General features: G+C 55.2%; 1 protein-coding gene across 1 annotated transcript in view; it reads right to left on the bottom strand.

Annotated features, from left to right (window-relative positions):
- ABCC3 (ATP binding cassette subfamily C member 3) overlaps positions 1 to 10,589 on the bottom strand; it is a 37,489-nt gene extending 26,900 nt beyond the window's left edge. Inside the window, exons 1-7 of the mRNA XM_060291241.1 lie at positions 10,533 to 10,589; positions 3,916 to 4,092; positions 3,436 to 3,561; positions 3,091 to 3,228; positions 2,142 to 2,267; positions 1,850 to 1,911; positions 1,021 to 1,152 (exon numbers count right to left, since the gene is read on the bottom strand). Of these exons, the coding sequence (XP_060147224.1) occupies positions 1,021 to 1,152; positions 1,850 to 1,911; positions 2,142 to 2,267; positions 3,091 to 3,228; positions 3,436 to 3,561; positions 3,916 to 4,092; positions 10,533 to 10,589 (818 nt within the window). The remainder of the gene's footprint in view (positions 1 to 1,020; positions 1,153 to 1,849; positions 1,912 to 2,141; positions 2,268 to 3,090; positions 3,229 to 3,435; positions 3,562 to 3,915; positions 4,093 to 10,532) is intronic.
- Positions 10,590 to 13,402: the final 2,813 nt, after the last annotated feature.

Raw genomic sequence — 13,402 nt, 5'->3', positions numbered from 1 at the left:
GAGCCATGGCCGCTGAGCCTGCGCGTCCGGAGCCTGTGCTCCGCAACGGGAGAGGCCACAACAGTGAGAGGCCCGCGTAACGCAAAAAAAAAAAAAAAAAAAAGAAGGGAGACATGGGCAGGGCTGGCTAGTGGCCTAGTCACTGGCAAGCTGAGCAGGGAGGGAGTGGAGGTGGCATGGAGGGACAGAGAGGGGGTGCAGCAGGCAGCCTGGGGGCCATTAGGTCTTCCAGAGGCTCCAAGCCATGGGCCCAAGACACTGCTGAGCAAGTCCATGTCCCCGGTTCCTTCACAGCCAGTCGGCCATCAGAGGCTCAGGCGGAACCAGCATGGGATTTCTGGGTCCCAGGTTGCGGGTGGAAGGGGTTTCGGTCCTGGGGGGCGGGGCGGGGGAGGACGTGGGTGAAGAAGAAGGGCTCAGAGCCTCAGCTTCCTTGGCTGGGTAGTCGGCCAGAGACAGGCTGCCAGTGGGCAGGCCCTTAGCCACAGGGTCGTCTCTTCCAGCCACTGCCTCCACGCAGGAAGCAGGATTGAGAGGGGGCGCTGGCCTCAACTTTCCTCCCCCAGCCCTTCCCCTCCTGAGGGAAGTCCCTGGCAGGGCAGGGCAGTGGTGAGCGCTGTGGGGCCAGACGGCCGGTGTGGATTCTGGCTTTGCCACCACCAACTAGGGGACCTTGGGTGCGTCATCAAACCTCTGTGCCTCAGTGACCTCATCCGGAACACAAAGGCAATAGAACCTGCACAGTAGCTGTCGGAGATTAACCGCGTTAGTCTGCACGATGAGGACAATGCCTGGGACGGCATAAGTGCTACGAAAGTGCCAGCCGTCCTCCAGCATCAGTAGCGCTGGGAGAGCTGACCCCGGCCTGAGCTGCCCATCCCAGGACCACCTGCACCTGCTCTTCTCCCCACGCCCAGCCATCTGATCTCCTGGGTCTACCAGCCTGGCCTGCAGGAGACCTGGGCTGTATGAAGGGGTGGGGGTAGGGGGCGCGGGGACGGGGGAGGAGGGGCGCCTCACCGCGCCCCCCGCTCTTGCTGCTTCTTCCTCTCCTCCAGCAGCCTCTGCACCACCACGTGGGAGCGGTCCTCCTTGTTCAGGCACCAGAGGTCCCACTGCTCCAAGGGCCGCCGGTAGCCGAGGATGGCCAACCTGGAGTGGACAGGCAGCACCAGCCTGGGTCAGAGCTTAGCAGCCTGGGGACAAGGGTCTCCAGAGAGGAGGGTGTCCCTAGGGAGCTGTGGCCAAGGAAAGTGTTCCTTTATTCGCACAGTGAGCAGGATGGGGGTCACTGCCTCCCACCCCAAGTTCCCACTCCCAGCCCTTTCTCACTCCTTCCCAGATGCCCCACTGACTCCTGGGCACTGATGACAAAATCCATGCTGGCTGCGGCCCTGGAGGATGACAAGTCCTGCTGGATGGAGCCCCAGCCCGAGGAGCCTCCTCAGTACAATATGGTTGACGGGCTGTCACCCAGGTCACAGACACATTTCTCCTGCTCTAGCTGCTCTGAGGGGCGCCCAAGGAATGACAGCTGCAAGCTTCTCCCTGACCAAAGAGCTGGGAACTAACGGTCTCCTTCTAGGCCCCTAGGCCCGTCCCCACGGCCTGGAGACACAGGTCAGGCCTGTGCCCTGGGATCAGAACTGGACCAGGACCGGCCTCTGTACTCAGCCCCCAGCTCAAACAGACGGGTTTCCCACCCTCGCCTGCCCCACGCCCGCTGGGGTTCACAGCTCCTCAGGCCCCTGGACTCCTGGCCTGCTCCCCTTCCTCTTTCTCATCCCCCAACTCTCCGTCCCCATTCCCCCTCCCCTGGGCCCCCAGGCTTGGGGAAGAGCCAACTCACTTTGTAAACCACCAGAAAGACAGGCGGGAGAGGAAGCCAGCTCCGGCCTCGGGGCAGGGGTTCTAGAAGGTGCAAGAGTGGGGCAGGGGACATCAGGAGGGCACACCACCCTCTCTAGGCAGAGCAGAGGGAGGAGGGTGCCCCGTTCCTTCCTGCTCCAAGTCCCAGTGTGCACACTGTGGAGGTGCCATGAAGATGGAATGAACTGGAAGGGATGGGGGATGCTGGTGATGGCTGGGCTGAGGGGTGGGCTGTGGCACCCCCACCACCACCCACCTCCATTAAGACTCACGGGGTCGATATTCTTGGGGGAGAAAAACGGTGGCTTCTCCCTGGAGCACGAGAGGACGAGGGCAGAGAGCACCAGGGCAAAGTAGATATAGAAGGTGGTGAAGCGGAAGGGGTCTGAGATCTTGCCCTGGGGGAGAAAGGAGAGCAGCATCAGAGCTTGGGAAGCCCTGGGCCTGCAGCCCTTGCCCCAAGGAGTCCTTTGGGGCACCAGACCCCTCTGGGGTAGAAGTCAGCAAAAGTGGGTACCTGGGTCCCCCTGCCCAGAGGCTTCTGAGAGACGGGAAAGGTCATAGGGGGTCCACTGTCCTGTGGAGACTTGCCCTGCTCATCTACATCACCTTGTCTAACCCTCCCTAACAGGTAGGAAATCTTATGATTCTCAGTCTGCAATTGAGGAAATGAGACTCTAGATGACTCAGGAATTTGCCCAAGATCACAAGGAGTAAGTGGGTTGTTCCCAGCCTGTGCGCCTATGAATATACTTGACTGCCTCCTCTTGAGATGGAGAAACGGAGACACTAGATTGATCCCCAGTGTTCCTACCACGCCCGCGCACCACTGAAGATCCAGAGGAAGGCCAGGAACTGAGGGAGGTGGGAGAAAAGGGAGAACAAGACAACGGGATTCCAGGAAAGCCAGAACCGTTCGTGTCTGCGCACCTGCTCTCACTGAACGGACATCGTACTTGGTGGTGGCTGCTACGTTCCCACGAACAGCCAACAATGGCTGCATCTCGCTGCATTCCCCTGGGTTACAACGGTCCTCACCCGGCTCACCAGTCTGCTTCTCAGCAGAGGTACAAGTAGGGAATGACACAAAAAGGACTGAACAGCAGAGGAGGGAGCTGGGGAGGGGCAGAAGAGAGGAGCCTGGGACCCAGCAGTGACCTTGAGCTCTGGGGACAATCCCTAGACAGCAGGGGACCTGGCAGGTTCCTCTCTTCCGCTTACCTGTGCCAAAGCTGAAAGGATCTTGGAACGGAAGGGGATGATGCCACAGACCACACACAGGAACCAGAAGATGACGAGGACCCCCGAAGACCGAACCCCCTGCAGCCGCTCATACTGGATCAGCAGGGTGGCCAGCAGCTGTGCAGGGAGGGCAGGGGAGGCTGGGCCGGAGCACGCACATCCGGACCTGCCTCCATTCCTCCCCATGCCACATGGCCATACGTTTCTGGGGTTACCCACTCCTAAGGTGTCCAGCCTTCTCCTCAGAGCCCATGGTTCCCCCATCACAATCCCACAACCCACTGGAGATCCTCCCCAACCCAGATTCCCTGGTCCCACACTGACCATGGTGACCCCCACCACCAAGGGGGTGACAAAGAAGATGGGGGCAGGGGCCCAACCGTGGACCAGGCCATGGAAGGAGTAGAAGAGGTCAATCCAGGAGACACACCACAGCAGGACGCCCAAGGCCTATGAACAGGGCACATGTTGGGGCCTCCATCCCCAAAGAAAGGGATGGTCCCCACTGGGGAGGAGCCTTTGCTCCTGAAACCAACAGACCTGCCCAGGTTTGCCCCCAAGGGCTGGGCTGGGCACTGGCCAGAAGCTTCTCCAGGGTGGGGAGAGAGCATTGCTGGGGAACTTGATTGAATTTCCCCAAGCAGAGATTATCTCAGCCCAACTGGCAGGCTGCCACGGCCCTGAGCACAGGGAGGGTGAGGCTGGGGAACCCAGACCAGTTCCTGAGGGTGGGGAAAGGGACCCATTAAAAGGAGACTCTCCTAGGTCCTGGTCCCACCCGCAGGAGAGCCCTGAGCCGCTGACCGTCTTGAGCCTAGAGAGGCGAGAGAGAACGATGTAGCCTTGGTGGCGGTGCCGCAGGTAGAACAGGTAGCAGGGCAGGGCAGCCCACAGGTAGATGCAGGGGACCCAGGCCAGCACGGAGTTCTGGAAGCAGGGAGTGAAGTCCGGGTTGTCCGTGTGCACGGACAGATTGGAGTCCTGGGGACAAAGAGAAGAATTCAGGGGCAGCCTTGTGCAGCCCTGGGCTCACGCTCCAGGGAGGGGGCTGGGCCAGAGAGCTGCCCCATGCGCTCTGGGCGTCAGAAGGTGTGTGAATATGAAAGTCGAAGTGTGCAAACCAGCAGGCATTGTCCCGAGTGTGAGCTCTTCCAGGAGGCTAAGGGCGCTCCATTTCCTCATATTTTCTCTCTGTCTCTCTAACTGATGTTTAATTTAAGCACAATAAACTGCACCCACTTGAAGTGCACAGTCCAGTGAGTGACAGTCGTACACACCTGCAAAACTGCTCCCGCCATAAAGATAGAGAATAATCCACCGTTCCACGAGTTCCTTCGTGCCCCTCTGCGGCCCATCCCTCCCAGGCAGACACTGGTCTGCTCTCTGTCATTCTAGATTTCCGCTCTTTTATTTTAAACTAATTTTTAATTTTATCAAAGCAATATGTGCACATGGTTGCAGAGCCCACTTTCTCTCTAAGGCTCTCCCAGGGAAGGGACGGGGAGCCTCTCTGAGCTTTAGTTCCCTCTCCTTTAAACTGGGGGCAGCATCCCTGCGCCACCTACCTCCTCAGTGGGTGTGAACTCAAAGGAGCAAGGGGATGTGGAGAGAGCTTTGTAAACAAAGCTGGGGTGACCAACCGCCCCAGTTTGCATAGAACTGTCCTGGTTCTAGCACTGACAGTCTCGTGTCTTGGGGAACCACTGAGTCCAGACAAGACCGCTTTTGTCTTTGCACCTAAGAACTTTTCCGGAAAGAGATGGGGGAAAGCATTCAAACACATATTTTACCAAGACTTTCCCTCAAGGCCACTTTGACTAATCTTTTTTTCCCTTCTTGCAAAGTATTAGACTGTCTTTACAGAAACTCATAAAATATAAACAACTAACAAAAAAAAAGGGACTTTCCTGGTGACGCAGTGGTTAAGAATCCACCTGCCAATGCAGGGGACACAGGTTCGATCCCTGGTCCAGGAAGATCCCATATGCTGCAGAGCAACAAAGCCCATGTGCCACAACTACTGAGACAGCATTCTAGAGCCCGCGTGCTGCGACTACTGAGCCCACGTGCCGCAACTACTGAAGCCCGTGTGCCTAGAGCCCGTGCTCCGCACCTAGAGAAGCCACCACAATGAGAAGCCCATGCACCGCAACAAAGAGTAGCCCCTGCTCGCTGCAACTAGGGAAAGCCTGCGCGCAGCTACGAAGACCCAAGGCAGCCAAAAAAAAACCCAAACCTCACCCACAATCCCATCCACCTAGAGACAACTCAACACCAGAAGATAGAACCCTCTACCTTCTAACCGCCAGTTTAAATAATTGTCATTTTTATTTTTGTCAAAGTTATAACATGCACATAATTCTAAAGGTACATGAAAAGAAAATGGTACCCTGCCTCATCACTCCCCACCCCTAGTTTCACTTTCCAGGGGTAAGTATGTTCAAATATGCTAACTTGTTCTGGTAGCTACTTCCATGATTTTTGCTTTTAATATCGTTACATGACCTACCACTATTTGATAATCACTCTTTTCTTTTGTTCTGAAAGTTAAAGCTGTACCTCTCTTACATTCTCTCCACTTGAACTTCCTCAACTTTCCATGTAGAAACATAACAGGCTTTTGTTAAATAAGTATTCACAGTTCACACTTTTTTGACTATATAAATGTTGTTCACTACGACTGGCTCTACGCCTTTCAATACCTGTGTGACCTTAGGCAAGACGCTTGACCTTCACCTCTCTGGGCCTTAGTTTCTTCCAGGGTAACACTGAGATGATAACATTTCCCACGAGGCCCCTCCCACCTGGCCCCTCAGCCATCAGCCTAGCCCAGGCCCCCACCTCTTCCCGAGCAATTTCCACGGGGTTCTGGTCTCTTCCCTTCCATGCCCTATGGGCCCAGATGGCTGCCCACACTCTCCTGGTCTTCCCCTTCCTCCCTGGTCTTTCCTTCTAAGTCTCCTTACTGGTTCCCCTGCTTGGCATCAGAGTGCCCCGGAGCTCAGTCCTTTCCTCTTCTCCATTTCCTTTTCCATTTGCACTTACCCCCAGGGCAATCTCTTCCAGTCTCACCTACATGCCAATGACTCCCAAGTTTATCTCTCTACCCCATCACTCTACATATCCCCAACTCTAAATCCGACTGCCGACTGGACATCTCCACTTTACACATCGTACAAGAGCCTACAAGGCCCCTCACAGCGTCCCTTCCCGCCAACCTGTGACCTCTCTCATCGCCTCTCCTACATCACTCCAGCCAGTGGCCTCATTGCTATTCCTGAACATAACAGGCGTGTTCCTGCCTCAGGGTCTTTGCACTGGCTGCTCTGTCTGGAACGTTCCTCCCTTAGACATCCATAAGTCTTTCTTTCTGATTGAGGCCTAGGCTGACCACCCGGTTTCATATTTCACTTGCACCTTACCCCCAGCATTCCCAGTCCACTCCCTTAACCTTTCTCTGCTTTTTCTTTTCCCTATACCTACCACCTTCTAACATGCTACATAATTTAGAAATTTATTATGTTTTCTCTCATCTCTTTCTGCTGGCATGTGTGTTTCTTGAAGGAAAGAATCTTGTTTCATTATTGATGTATCCTAAGTACCTAGAGCAGTGCCCGGCACATAGTAGGTGCTCAGCAAAAATTTGCTTAAATAACTTAAACATCTGTTGAATAAATGAATAAACAAAAGGATAATCTTACACCCTGCCCCTAAACCTTCAGTGGCTTCCTACTGACTAGAAGACAAAGTCTAAGCATGGCATTCAAGTCCCACAACTGGCCTTGAACTATCTATCTACCTACCTATCTATCTATCTATGTGAACTATCAAACTATCTATGTGCCTGAGTTATCCCACCTTAAGAAAATATTTCATGGAGTGGTCTGCACACCCTGCTTCCCTTTCCTCAGCCTACCCTCACTCTTTAATCCCATCTGAGTCAGCCCTCTGCCTCCAAAGCACCTGCGCATGGCTGCGAGATTCCTGAAAGGCAGCGTTGTGCCCCTTGCCTCATGGCCCCAGACCTGCAGGGGCTCCTGCTGCCCCTGGAGCCAAGTGCAAGCACCCCTCCTTGCCTTCCCACTGCTCCCGCCCCCACTGCCAAACTCACTTCACTATAAATCTGCTCTGAGAGTCTCACTCCTACACCTTCGCTCAGCCTTGTCCCTATTTCTTCCACTTGTCAAGATCCCTACAGGGAAGGGCGGTGGGCCCGGCTTAGGACCCACCTCTCCCATCTTGAGCACGCTTCCTGCTCTGAAGTCAGCACCTAACGACGGAGCCGCCTTCTGGAGTACGTCTTCCACTTGATGACGCTCTGATAAAGGCCTGTTATGAGCCAGGCAGCGGGGGTGGGGGGGAGGCACACTCGGAACAGACCCGTCCCTGCCCCTGGGGAGCATGAGGTCCAGGCACATGCTTCTTTGGGGCGTTTCACTCAAATCCCGGAGGGCAGAGGTTGTACTGTGTACATCTTGAAATCTAGAGCCGTGTACTCAGTAGTCGCTCAAGCGATGCGAGCCTAGGACCAGAAGACTCTTGCTAAGTACTGGGCACAGGGTCACAGAGAGGCACTGGGCACATGGCCCTGGGCTGGGCACAGGGTCACAGAGAGGGGTTATCCTGTAGGCCTGATCACGCTGTACCAGGAGAGAGGAGACAGGTGCCCTGGCCCATATTGTTTTCCTCTTTAAAACATTTCTGGGCTTCCCTGGTGGCGCAGTGGTTGAGAGTCCGCCTGCCAATGTAGGGGACACGGGTTCGTGCCCCGGTCCGGGAAGATCCCACGTGCCGCGGAGCGGCTGGGCCCGTGAGCCATGGCCGCTGAGCCTGCGCGTCCGGAGCCTGTGCTCCACACGGGAGAGGCCACAACAGTGAGAGGCCCGTGTACCGCAAAACAAAAAACCCCATTTCTTAGCCAAGTATAGTATACTTACAGAAAAGTACACACAGCTTAAGTATACACCTCAGTGAATTTTCACACACTGAACACGCCTGTGTAACTAGAACTAGAATCAAGGAACAGGACATTGCCAACCCCCAGAAGCCCCTGTTGTACCCCCTCCAAACCCTCCTCATCCCAGAAGAACACTGCGCTGAGTTCCAACAACATGTGATCTTGCCCGCGTGGGACCTTCCTATAAAGGAAATCACACATTTCCTGGGTCTTTCATGTGTGGCTTCTTCTCTCCGCACTGCGTTTGGGGGTGTCATCCCTGGCGCTGAGTGTGAGTGTGGATTCTCCCTCCCCATTTCTGCTCCTGGTCCATTGTATGAACGGACCCATGCACTTATCCATTCCACTGTCAAGGGGCAGCTGCACCCTGCTTTAACGCTTGGCAAGCCCGTTAATCCCATCCACTTAGTTGCCATCCAGATAGCTGGCCCAAGGCCACCTCCAACTCTGACCATCTGGTCTTCGGGTCTGGAGTGAACTGCCAACCTCTCTGGGCCCAAGCTGAGCTTCACCTCCTACAGAAAGCATTTCTGGGGCACCCCAGCCTCCAGCGGGCTTTTCCTTGCTTTATTTTGTATGTTCTCAACAGCCTGATAAGTGACTATCAGCTGAGAGTGAGCAACACCCCTTATGTTTCAGTAGCATTTTATTATAGCACTTACGTGGTCATTATTCCAAAAGAGAAGACGACGAACAATGTCAGGCAAAAGAAAAGGCAGGCTCCCCCCGCTCTGGCAACAGGTCCAAGGACACCTGGCAGCTGGGAGCTGGGACGGACACCCAGGCCTCGTGGCACCGAGCTGGGGTCTCTCCCACCCTGTGCTGCTTGGACCTGCACCTGTGAATACATCCTCTCTCTACAGCAACGTGAACCCTTCAGGATAGACACTGGGCCCTACTCTTATTCCTCTCCTCTCCTGCCCCGCAACTTCCAGCTCCCAGCACAGGGCCAGGTATGAGGAACAGCCCAGATTGACCTTGTGAGTCAAGGTCTGTGTGTTGACAGACAAGGGAGAGAGTGTATAGGTAGACGGGAGCCTGAGTTCAAAGGCACAACCAGGAATCACCACTTTCACTGGGTCAGGGTCAGGGCTCTCTGAGGCAGGCAGGGAGTGGTCCCGAGGAGAACCAAACCCTGATGCAGAGGACCCAGCGTGGGCTGCCTCTTTGGAGACTTCATCTCCCTGAACCTCAGTCTCCGCAGTAATGGGAGTAATGACAGCATCCCAGCCAGCTCCCCGCAAGGGGGGAGAATGAACAGCAAAGCACCTTGACTCAAATAGGACAACACTGGAGGAAGCAGGTGACTGAGCAGAGGCTGCCGGGACCTTGTTTTGGTTTCATAAACAAGTTCCACTGTGGCAACAGTCAAGAGGTCTTGGGAGGACCAGGTGACGGCTTTGACCCACAGGGAGATCCGGCCTGGGCTCCTTTCCTTCAGATACGCATGTCCCAGCTGGGCAGAGCCCTCTCCAGGAGACAGTGGGTACCTGTCCTTGCCTGTGTCCTTAGACTATTGACCTCAGACTGCTCGCTAGGACAACGACAGGACACGTCACGCACAACGTGTTCAGAACGGAAATCCTGCCCGTCCCCCCTTCTCCAACCTGCCCACCTTGATGCAGGGCAATGCTTTCCTTCTCCCAGAATCCTCTGAGTCATCCTTTTTTTTTTTTTGCGGTACGCGGGCCTCTCACTGTTGTGGCCTCTCCCGCTGCGGAGCACAGGCTCCGGACGCGCAGGCTCAGCGGCCATGGCTCACGGGCCCAGCCGCTCCGCGGCACGTGGGATCTTCCCGGACTGGGGCACGAACCCGTGTCCCCCGCGTCGGCAGGCAGACTCTCAACCACTGCGCCACCAGGGAAGCCCTCTCTGAGTCGTCCTTGATTCTTTCTCCTTCTCTCACAGCCCACACCCAACCTTTTAGCAAATCCTGTCCACTCTACCCTCAAATTATTAGGCTGAACGATATGAAAGGGCTACATTCAACTCTTTTTAATCTATAAAAAGGCATCTTCATTTGGATCTCCCCGATACATCCGGGATCCGATTGCTTCTCTCCACCCCACGCTCTCACATGGACTGTGGCGTCGCGCCTTCTCTGGCCTCTCTGCTTCCACGCCTGCAGCTTGTCTAGCTGTCTCCTCCAGCACAGCAGCTGGAGACAAGTCTTCATGAAACCTAAGCCAGACGTCTCAGTGATGCACCATGTCACTTCTCCGGTTAAAACCTGCCAAGGGCTCCTCATTTCACTCATAGTAAAAGCCAAAGTCTCCAAGGGGGCCTCGAGACCCTCATTATCTGCTCCCCTGTCTCTCTGACCTCAGCTTCCCCGCTCCCCTCTCTCATCCCACCTGCCTCCTGGCCTCAGTGTGGTCCCCAAATGTCAGGCCTGTGCCTGCCTCAAGCCAGCAGTGCTGTGCCTCGTGCCCTGGTCACCTGCAAGCTTGTGCTCGGATCTCACCTTCTCGTGGAGGTCCACCCTGACCTTCTTAATGAAAACTGGAACTGTAAGCCCCATCGTGCTCCTGCATCCCCATCCCTGCTGGCCTGTCCTATTTTCCCCATAGCCCTTATCACTTTCTAGGATAGTATATAATTGAATTATTTCTTATGTTTATCGTTTTTCTGTCCTCTCTCACTGGAATATGTGTTCCGTGAGGACGGGTTTGTTCTGCTGACCAGCGTACTCCCCATTGCCTAGAACAGTTCCTAGCACAGACACAGCACTCCCATGCATTTGTTGAACAAAAGAAAGAAAGAATGAGTGAACAAATAAATGAAAGTCACCCTCCAAAGCCCACTTCTGCTGCTGTATGCCCAGGAACCCGGGATGCTCTCTCTTTGACACCAAGGCATGTGAGGGGCTCTCTGACCCAAACAAAGCTAATTGCAAATGACACAGTTGGTGGAGGTCACTTCCTGGACCCCATGATACTCCCTGCAATCCCACAGAACCCGATGGGTGACCCCTTCTCAAGCCACTGGCCCCCAATTCCCATTCCGAAGAACAGGCAGCGGCACACTCGGAGGGCCCACAGCCCCTCCCCCACTGCCACCCACACAGTTTCCATGGCAACAACAGCTACCTTAATAACATGATTAAACAGCTGGATGGGGCTGATAAGTTCTGGCACCCAGAATGGACCACACAGCAGGGGCCTCTTCACAGGCACCAAGACTGAAATCCCTGCAGACCCCAGCAGGGGGCAGGTGGCTGTAAGGACCCCAGAGCTCTCTGCCCCAGCTGGGCCACTGCGCCTTCAGGGACTTCCCAGCCCCTGGGGCCCCAGGCTTGTTGATAGCCTCTGTCACGAGAAGAGTAATGACTTCCTTAATCCTGTGGGGCGGGGAGAAGGGATCAACTGACAAGTTCATTTATCTCAGCAGAAATGGAGGTGCAGAAAGGGCAAGGGCCTGTTCACATGTGCTGCGGCTTTCGGAAGGGCCTGGGGGTGGGGGTGGGGGCAAAAGCCTGGCTCACAGCCTGGCCTGCGCGTCTGCTTCTGAAAGGGGCCTTGCCAGCCATTAACAGCTTTGCTTATTTGAACACCACTGTGTTCCAAGATTATTATTTAATGTTCACACCAGCTGAGACTCGTGGCTGGAAAGTGACCGGCCCCAGTTCACCTGGGCTGACGCCAGGACTTGAACCCAGGCTGTGTAGCTCCAGAGTCCCAGTCCCCGTTAGGGCTCCAACATGACAGCCCACCTTGGAGAGAGAACACATGTGTCCAGATCACCTGAAATATTAAAAATCTTTCGGCCATACAGCCTGCCCTCAAATCACCTCTTTGCTGCAGTTCTTTTCATAGAGCTCAGGGGAAGGGTTGCCATCACGGGGTAACAGACTAGCTGGCGTTCTGGGAGCCACTGGACTAGAAACCTGAGTATCCAGTTAGAAGGAGAAATCCAAGCCAGGGTTAGGCCCCTGTTAGCACCTACCCCCAGCCCAGCACCACCACCTGGCCCCAGCACTGGAAACAGGAACAGCTCCAGGTGGGGCAGGGGAGGGGCCCCATCACACCGCAGTGGCACATCCAAGTCTCACCCCCTCTCTGAGGATCCTGCTGCACCTGTTGCCCCTGGGACAGCCACACCAGGGAGGGGTGGACACAACTCAGGTGCTCTGATCCTGCCTCCTGGGCGGGTCAGCTGGCAGGCCCCGCTGGGATCTCCCTCCCTGGCTGGCCCCACGCTCCAAGACCATTTCCTGGTCAGGGGACCAGCAGGCGGGCTTGGCAAAGTGCCCTCCCAAATGCCACTTCCTTGACTCACTTCCTTTCCTAAGTCTCCAGCCCTCCAGACCAGGTCCAGGGCAGTCGGGGAGCAGTAGGGCTTGGGAGAGGTCAGCCTAAGGCCACAAGGGACAAAATCTTTCTTCCAGAAGCCAGAAGCTCAGAGGCTCAGAGTGGTCTAGCACCAGCTTTGTTGCCCCAGATGGGATGGAGAGAAGGGATTCTAGTGGTCCTGGCCTGGCAGGGAGGACTGGGTTCCTGGTGGGGGTGGGGTTTGGTGTCCAGGAGGCTGAGGGGCGTTTGCCTCCTACCCACCGGCCTAACCTCAGGGGCCCTGCCTCTGCCAGGTTTTCGGTTAGGACCTTTGGATTTCTAAGCCGAGTCAGCCTCCCAGGAACTTCCTGGAGCCCGTCAGATGAAAACTAATTCTGCAAACAGGTCAAGACCTCCTGAGGGCAAACAGCCCCAAGCCCTTCCTCTGTGAACTCTCTTCACCACTGGTGCTGCCCAACTCCACTGCTCAGAACGGAGTAATCCTCCAGGCAGGGGGCAATGAGGTGCAGCAAAGGGACACTTCCAACTTCTTTGTTCTAGAGGCATCTCTGGCTCCATGATGGCTGGGCTGTTTGATCACAGTTCATTCTCTTGCAATTTATTTCCCATGAAACTCCCAAGCATAATCAGAGATGTTGGTATTCCACCCCAAAGTGGGTAGAGGTAAGAGAGAGAGTCAAAGAAAGGATAAGTCACTCACTCAGTACACAGTGTGTGTGTGCGCATGTCCGTGGGCCCGCTGGGGCTCCTGCCCTCACATTTAGCTGGGGCTGAGGTGGGTGGATTTAGCCACAAATTCCCCAGCAAACAGCTGAAATGGGAGCCCATGGCCCAACAGCCATGCCAGCCCCTTTTTTGTAGGTCTTCCCAAACCTAACACCTCCTTCTAACCTCATATCTCTTTCTTTTTATTCCTCTTCCCAGGAATATCATGACCTGTCACCAACAGAGTTTTAAGTTCTCAAATCATTTCACATTCCCTATCTTATTTGATCTCCACAACAGTCTTGTGAGGTAGTTAAGAGATGGGTTATTTCCCCAT

The sequence above is a fragment of the Globicephala melas genome, chromosome 20 (assembly GCF_963455315.2).
Source record: "Globicephala melas chromosome 20, mGloMel1.2, whole genome shotgun sequence".
In the NCBI taxonomy this organism is placed as follows: domain Eukaryota; kingdom Metazoa; phylum Chordata; class Mammalia; order Artiodactyla; family Delphinidae; genus Globicephala; species Globicephala melas.
Note: the sequence above shows the minus strand (reverse complement) of the source record. Positions and strands in the feature narration are given on the sequence as shown.